The 8,766-nt window shown below is 41.6% G+C and overlaps 1 protein-coding gene across 1 annotated transcript; it reads left to right on the forward strand.

Annotated features, from left to right (window-relative positions):
- Window positions 1-764: 764 nt before the first annotated feature.
- Window positions 765-8,377, forward strand: LOC308312079 (oligophrenin-1-like; the record flags this gene model as incomplete). The annotated part of the gene is made up of 6 exons (XM_080794481.1): window positions 765-861; window positions 1,195-1,298; window positions 2,813-2,970; window positions 6,420-6,515; window positions 7,380-7,441; window positions 8,306-8,377. Coding segments are annotated over exons 3-6 (366 nt in total), but the record flags the coding sequence as incomplete, so codon positions are not given.
- Window positions 8,378-8,766: the final 389 nt, after the last annotated feature.

Consider the following 8,766-nt stretch of genomic DNA (forward strand, 5'->3'; position numbering starts at 1 on the left):
TACTTTTGAAATCCTGCGTTCATAAACGCGATATATATATTTTGAAGCATATATTTGATACACCCCTGTGAAAATCCCAAAATGGTTTGGCCCGTTCTACAGTTGTCGGAAGTTTGGGAGTTGTTACACCGCCATCAGTGACCCAATGTGCTTTGCACTCTGTAATGATTCAGGAACAGGATTCAATAGGTCGCCACTTTTGGTGTCACGCACCACTTTTGGTAAGACGTGTATCAGTAGATATGAATGGATAAGCTTTATCCTTTTCGTGTCAAGGACCCCCGAATGGACACGTATTAGCCCGCGGACCCCCCCTTCCCATTTGAAGAGAAGAGAAGGATTAAGAGAAGAGAAGATTTATACAGCTCTAGCAGTGATTCTCAACTGGTTTAATTTCAAGGACCCGCAGTTTGACATGCTTAGTCAGGCTTTCATTTCGTCTGCGCGAAAAATGACAGACGGACCCTATTTTAATGCCATTTTTAGCTGTGGGACTGGGACTCCAATTGATACCTCCTGGAACTCGCTCAAGGACCTCTGGGGGTCCCCGGACCCCACTTTGTGAATTATATTATTATTATATTACTGTTTATTACACCATTTTGGGATTTATGGGGAAAGGAGGAGATCGACGCCGCTAATGAAAGCACAACACCAGGTAAGCTGCAGCCAGGTTTTCTTTCCTCTCGAGTTGCATGGGTTTAACACTAACTACAACCTCCTCCTGAAAACGTCCCTGGTGTTGTACATTTTATATACTGTAGGATAGGCTAACTTACAGATCAGATGAGTTTTGACCTGTTCGAGGCACTGCTGGTAATGTGGTTAAACTTTTTCCTAAGGAGGAGGAATCACAGCCAGGTAATTCATAATAATAATAATAACTGTGCCAAAACGCAGTTTTGTATGTACATTGAGTCACTGGAACAACCTCTGTGTCAGTCAGCGCAGTATTTTTATGTAATTTATTTAGGTAGGAACCAAAGTTCGCTAAGGCGGAACCTTTGTTTTTAGATCGCTCGTTTCTTACAAGACTTACATTCGTGTAACATTGGTGTGCGACCCGCATATGGGTCCCTGTTTTGGGAAACTAAGGAATAGGGTTTGGGAAGCTCACTGACTTTAATGGAACATTCTCCAAAGACTCCACCTATTTGATTTGTGAATTCTCTTTTCTTCTCGTCACCACGTCAGGCGTATCACTCATGCTCGGAGAACATTTGTCTGAATGGAGGAACTTGTTTCAAGACGGGCAGCGTCCAGTCAAGCGGCTGTGCGCGGAGACCGCTGTGAAACAGGTACAGTACGCACTGAGAGTAGCTCCCACAGAGCACTCTCCATGATTCACACACGCATCATTCCAGCTCTTATATCTGTCTTGACTATTGCAAATGCCTTGTTCAACTGCAATGCCTCAGCTTTAGTAGTCTGTTCTGCTCTGGCCTGGAATGCTGCATGTGAGCTTTCTAACCTCACATACAGCAGAAACCTAAAAAAAACTTGTATGTCCATGCAATCATCCATCCATCTTCAACCGTTTATCTGGAGTTGTGTCGCGGGGGCAACCTTTCCAGAAGAGAGCTCTAGACATGGGGTCTTGGCAATTTCCCACCAATGCCTAAAATAGGGAGGTCTGGTTGAGAACCGGTCTTTCCAATCTCAAAGGGCACCTACGGATGGCTGCAATTCGAAACTGGCCTCTGTAAAAGCTGAATTTGTATCTGGATTGTACTATGTTTTTGTATGGACGTGGTGTTGGGTGCCTGCACATATGCACACATGGCATCAACGCATGGTGTTGTGTGCAGGCGCCCTACACTCTGTCTTTGTACTATGGATTGTACTATGTTTTTGTATGGACGTGGTGTTGGGTGCCTGCACATATGCACACATGGCATCAACGCATGGTGTTGTGTGCAGGCGCCCTACACTCTGTCTTTCGTTTTCTTTTCTTTTATCCCCCTGTTCCCCTCACTGTATATATACTTTTTTTCCCTTTTCGCTTCCTATATGATGAATTCCTGTTCTGTTCTTTAACTACATAGAAGTGTCTATTTGTTTGTCTCTAAATGTTTTGATGAATTGAACAATGTGGACCCTGTTGTAAACAAGTGTAAGGCTTAATTGGGTCGTCCACTCACAGTTAACAGTCTTTGTATTGAGTTTGTGCTTGAAATGTACTGTAATTCTGCAAACTGTTAATAAAGATTTCAATCAATCAATCAATCAACAAGTCAATATTAACACAAGCTTGTGACAACATTTCCTGAAAAGTAACAATTTTGGACATTACCACTGTCGCAAAATTGCTTGCTCAGGGTCGGATCTATGTCAGTCTCTGCTCTGCATGTAAAGTTTAATAGAATCTACGGTGACCGTGATAGGTATGTCACGCGAGCATGGATTATATATTTATTCATTCAACAAACTTGACCTACATGGAAGCTAAATAGCCTACAAGTTGTTAGTTTACATTAATGAAATCAATAGTGTTGTATATACACAAATATAAATGTAATGTTTATATTTACAGTATACTTTTTGACGCTGTATTCATTTGGTTTGACACAACTTTTACACACAAAAATTCAAGTTCTCTCCTGAGCAGCTCAGGTAAACATTTCAGCACTCAAAACAGGAGACCCGGATTCAAAAGTGCAGCTTTAAGAATTCACGCACGCACGCACGCACGCACGCACTTTCCACTTTCCACTTTCCTTTCCTTTGTTTAAATAACTTAAGTCCATGCAGGATAACACATCGAAGAAGGTAAACTCATGAGCCACATGTCCTCCTCTCTCCCTCTCACCAGACACGGAGACATGTGACTACGGATGGCACAAGTTCCAGGGTCACTGCTACGCTACTTCCCCACCAGGAAGAGCTGGGACGCGGCCAAGAGGGAGTGTCGTGTCCACGGGGCCCACCTGACTAGCCTGCTGTCCCACGAGGAGCAACACTACGTCAACCGTACGTCCCACAAACGCTAATATGGTATCCGTTTCGCATTCGGGTTCTTGGAAACGCCCCCCAGCCACTGCGTTAGTTTGACTGAGGTTAGGTTTAGGTATGCTTTACTGAGGTTAGGGTTAGGTATAGTTTTACTGAGGTTAGGGTTAGGTTTAGGGTTAGTTTTACTGAGGTTAGGGTTAGGTTTAGGTATAGTTTTACTGAGGTTAGGGTTAGGTATAGTTTTACTGAGGTTAGGGTTAGGTATAGTTTTACTGAGGTTAGGGTTAGGTTTAGGGTTAGTTTTACTGAGGTTAGGGTTAGGTTTAGGTATAGTTTTACTAAGGTTAGGGTTAGGGTTAGGTTTAGGTATAGTTTTACTGAGGTTAGGGTTAGGTTTAGGTATAGTTTTACTGAGGTTAGGTTTAGGTATAGTTTTACTGAGGTTAGGGTTAGGGTTAGGTATAGTTTTACTGAGGTTAAGGTTAGGGTTAGGTTTAGGTGTAGGCTGTCAATCACAGCGACTGGCCAGTCACAGCGCACCATTTACTCAAATGCGAAACGGGAACCATATCAGCCCCACAAACAGTTGCTCTTTAAACCTTTGCATGCGTTGTCTTCGGGTCAAAAAGACTGGCCGCCAGCATGTTTACCATCAAAAGAATAAAAAGAAATAGTCATGTTCTTTTGTAAATGAACTCCCTCCTTGATCATGCTATGGCTTCACGCGAAAGCATTAACCCATTTAGACCTTAGTTAAAAAACATTCACAAAGAATATATATTCAAAGATTTGCGCCGCATTCTTATGATTTTTCAAAAGCAGCAGACCTACAAGCTCGTAGCGCGTCACTCTGTGGCGCGCTATGAGCTTGTAGGTCTACTATTTTTTCAATAGATAAATTATAACACAATGTTTAAAACACTGGGTTAAAAGTAGCAGATCCAAAATCTCAAAACGCGTCAATGAAGCAACACGTTTTCAGCTTGTCCATCTGCCATACTTTTGAATTTGAGTCCCACGAAATGTTTTCGGACATTTCCACTCGACAGAGACGATTATAATAGTTATAACGGTACAAACTCCTGAATAGGGGAAACACGGTCATGTTATCTCAGGAAGAATGATTCATGTGTACTGTAGAAAATGCTACGCTCTCTCTCTATTGTCTCTCTTATTTGTGAGAGTGAAAAGTCCTAAAAAGGGCCCAGTGTAAAGTGTTGTGTTTGGCTGGCACTAGGTCTGGGGCAGGACTACCAGTGGATCGGCCTCAACGATAAGATGTTTGACAACGACTTCCGGTGGACCGACGGCAGCCACATGGTGAGACACACACACACAGACACGCACGCACACACACACACGCACACACAGTCCCATTATGTGACCGAACGCAGTCTCAACGGAGTTACTGAAACATATTTTGTGCATGATCATCGATCATGATGACAAATAAATGACATGACAACGGTGATGCATGTGCATCAAATATAGCAGATCTACAAGCTCGTATGAGCTTGTAGATCTGCTATTTTTCAATAGCTAAAGCGTAACACCAAAAGGGGTACCCGTCCAAAATGGGTCAACACATGTATTCGAATGCTGGCTTTGTTTGAATAAAATTGACAGTGCGTTAACCCATTCTGAACGGGAACCCATTTTGGTGTTGGCATCATGTTATGCTTTAGCTATTGAACCCATTTTGGTGTTGGCATCATGTTATGCTTTAGCTGTTGAACCCATTTTGGTGTTGGCATCATGTTATGCTTTAGCTGTTGAACCCATTTTGGTGTTGGCATCATGTTATGCTTTAGCTGTTGAACCCATTTTGGTGTTGGCATCATGTTATGCTTTAGCTGTTGAACCCATTTTGGTGTTGGCATCATGTTATGTTTTAGCTGTTGAACCCATTTTGGTGTTGGCATCATGTTATGCTTTAGCTATTGAAAAATAGCAGTCCTGCAAGCGCGTAGCGCGTCACTCGGTTTGCGTGCTATGAGCTTGTAGATCTGCTATTTTTCAATATCCTGGGTACCGCCCTGGGTACCAGATTCAAAAAATGTCTTCTACATCCTGACAGATGTTTTGAGTTGACCAATATTTTGTAAAAAGAAACAATCGATTTGAAAATTTGTTTCTATTTGAGAACCTATCATCTCTTTTGCCTATATAATAAATAACATAACCCAAAATAGGGTCACCAGGTTGAAAGTGGTCAAAATCAGGACACACCAGCTGCATTATTGCAGATACTGATGAATACAATAAAATAAAATCACACCTGTATGTGTGTATTCTTAATTATTATACATCATCATCATCATACAGTACATCATCTCATAAACAACTGAATGTATGTGATTGGTTAGCCCATTTGCTCGTCTACATATGACGTGCATTTCTCCTTTCATTGTCAATGGCCAATATGAGACGTGTGAGGACAAAAGCTGTATATAGACGCCGCTAGACTGTATATAGACGCCGCTAGACTGTATATAGACGCCGCTAGACTGTATATAGACGCCGCTAGACTGTATATAGACGCCGCTAGACTGTATATAGACGCCGCTAGACTGTATATAGACGCCGCTAGACTGTATATAGACGCCGCTAGACTGTATATAGACGGTGCTAGACTGTATATAGACGCCGCTAGACTGTATATAGACGCCGCTAGACTGTATATAGACGCCGCTAGACTGTATATAGACGCCGCTAGACTGTATATAGACGCCGCTAGACTGTATATAGACGCCGCTAGACTGTATATAGACGGTGCTAGAGTGTATATAGACGCCGCTAGACTGTATATAGACGCCGCTAGACTGTATATAGACGCCGCTAGACTGTATATAGACGCTGCTAGACTGTATATAGACGCCGCTAGAGTGTATATAGACGCCGCTAGACTGTATATAGACGCCGCTAGACTGTATATAGACGGTGCTAGACTGTATATAGACGGTGCTAGACTGTATATAGACGGTGCTAGACTGTATATAGACGCCGCTAGACTGTATATAGACGCCGCTAGACTGTATATAGACGCCGCTAGACTGTATATAGACGGTGCTAGACTGTATATAGACGGTGCTAGACTGTATATAGACGGTGCTAGACTGTATATAGACGGTGCTAGACTGTATATAGACGCTGCTAGACTGTATATAGACGGTGCTAGACGGTGCTAGACTGTATATAGACGGTGCTAGACTGTATATAGACGGTGCTAGACTGTATATAGACGCTGCTAGACGGTGCTAGACTGTATATAGACGCTGCTAGACTGTATACTGCTAGACGTGTGAGGACAAAAGCTGTATATAGACGCTGCTAGCGCCCCTCAAAAAATGGCCACTATTACTGGCAGATTGTTTTATCGGCTGGGATATAATGTAATATATAATAATACAATCTTCCTCCATTGATAGTGAAAGTGAAGACATAATCAAACTACCTTTTTTCTGCAGGTTATTCCGTGGCCGTACAGAAGTTCTCGGAGACACTGGGAGTGTTCAAGTTTGACTTCATCGGTGACTCCCTCACAGATGATGAGATTAACATTGGTGAGATGACGACATAGACCAAGTGGTTCCCCAAACTGTTTCATGTCAAGGACCCCCAAATTGATACTCGTTAGCCCCGCGGACCCCCGCATTAGAAAAGATATGCCAGGGACCGCCGCCCATAAGAGAAGATCTCAACCCGTTTAATTAGACCCCCAGTTTGACATGCATTAGTCTATACGGACCCCCATTTAATGCCATTTCTATCTCTGGGACCCAAACTATAAGAAAAAGACCTTCTGCACACCTACAATGGACAGGTGCGTCGGATAACTGGAGCTGATGAGTAGAGAAAAAGAATCCCGCACACCTGTCTTCACTTGAGTTTAGATCTTTATTGAGCAACGTTTTGGTCGTCAGACCTTCATCAGGACCCCCAATTCATATTGTAAAATTAATGTTAATTGAACTCCGAGTGTACAGGTCCATTTGGTTCCGCATTTGTACAACTCTCAGAGTTACAGACCCATATTGGTCCATTTTGGTTACAAACTATCTATTTAGCTGGGGACCCCCTGGAACTCCCTCAAAGACCCCACTTTGGGAACCAATGACAATGTATTGTTATTATTAATAATTATAATGAATTATACACACTCATGCTGCATTTCCTGCGCACCAATCCACCACACACCACTATTCTCTCAGTGTTCATTTTCAGAGCTATTTCCATCGTAACACAGAACAATGCACGTTACATATTTGAGGAATTCATGAGGATCATTCAGTCATTAGTATGTGTGTGGTCTCATAATATTATGTTCCGTTTGTACAGTGTTCACTATTCAGGTCTAATGACATTTGCATGTTTATTTCATATGTACTGTATATATAATAAACTGTATTGTTTCTTTGCCTTTTTAGCCGAGTCTTTTCAAGAGTTCGCTGGTCTGCTCCAGGAAATTGAGCACGACAGGATGATGCTGGTGGGTTATCAACATCCTCTTCGTTCACGCGACATCCTCTTTGACCATGTGTTTTGTTCCCATGATGCAACAATACAATTGTCTATGCACACTCTAGTGCCTCTTCCAAACTCAAACAGACAATCGCTGAAGTAATTCCCCTTCCTTATTATTCACATGAAAGAAAACCGTGTGCAAGCAACAACAAGAGGTGCACCCTTAAATGTAACATTAAGATCATCAAGGAAAGAGGCGCAGTGCTCTTCTCATACCCATATAAAAACAACTCTGTGACGTTTCATCATTCAGGGCTTCATATGACTACATATTTATATTATTGTGCATGACGAGTAATTCCTGTTGGACTGGGTTTTCCAGTTATAGCTGGCTATCGACATGATTATACGACAGTAGAGCCCAACCTATGCCACATTTTATGTTCTGATGCCGATCCCCATTTTATAAAAAATAATAATGATATATTTGAAAAACTTAGATTTCATTTAAGGCCACTATTGTACATTTTTAAAAACATTAAAAAAATAATATTACGCTATACTGATATGCCCAAAATAGGGATGCCAGGTTGAAAGTGGTTAAAAATGAGACAAATTGATTGTATGATTGCCTATAGTTAGCTATAGATAAATCCAAACTGATGTACAGTGTAGCTCAATAATCTCTAGCAGCCAACAGTGGGTCAGATTAAGTTGTGGTGATAAACAGTGACATCTACTGGTGTCACTTCTTCCTAGTTCTCAGGTTTTGTGCTGAGCTCATTTCATCTTTATCTTTATGTCTTAATGGTGTTGTGTTTAATTTGCTGGTGAGGTTTCCTTATCCATTTTGTTATGCAAACTGCTGTTGTATACTTTTCCATTTCAGGTTCAGAATTCCTTTGATCTGCTCATTAAGCCCCTGGAGAAGTTCCGCAAAGAACAGATTTCAGTAACAAAAGTGAGTTGATTTTTGTTGTAAGTTTACTCTTCAATATAAAAAATGGATTGCAGTGGATTCATTGTTGTGTTCACACAAACACAAGGTGTGGAGTTTCACAATTACCTTTGTTCTTCTGTGACGGCTCTACCCAGACCTCCCCAAAGAATTGTATAACACCACTTCTCTTAATGACAACCTTATACTGTATATACTGTAGGCCAAGACACGACAGCCTTCACCATATCAAGTTCAAATACAATACAGTACACAAAACATACTTGTCTTATTGCACTTAGTTATTGCACATGGACTCGTGAATCTTGCTGATTCAGCAACTTCATCAAATGCGGAACCCATGAGTTTATAGGTGTATTTATGTTTAGCATTGGGGAGCCTAAAGTACCTTT

The sequence above is a fragment of the Protomyctophum bolini genome (assembly GCF_963924005.1).
Source record: "Protomyctophum bolini genome assembly, contig: SCAFFOLD_218, whole genome shotgun sequence".
NCBI classification, from domain to species: Eukaryota; Metazoa; Chordata; class Actinopteri; order Myctophiformes; family Myctophidae; genus Protomyctophum; species Protomyctophum bolini.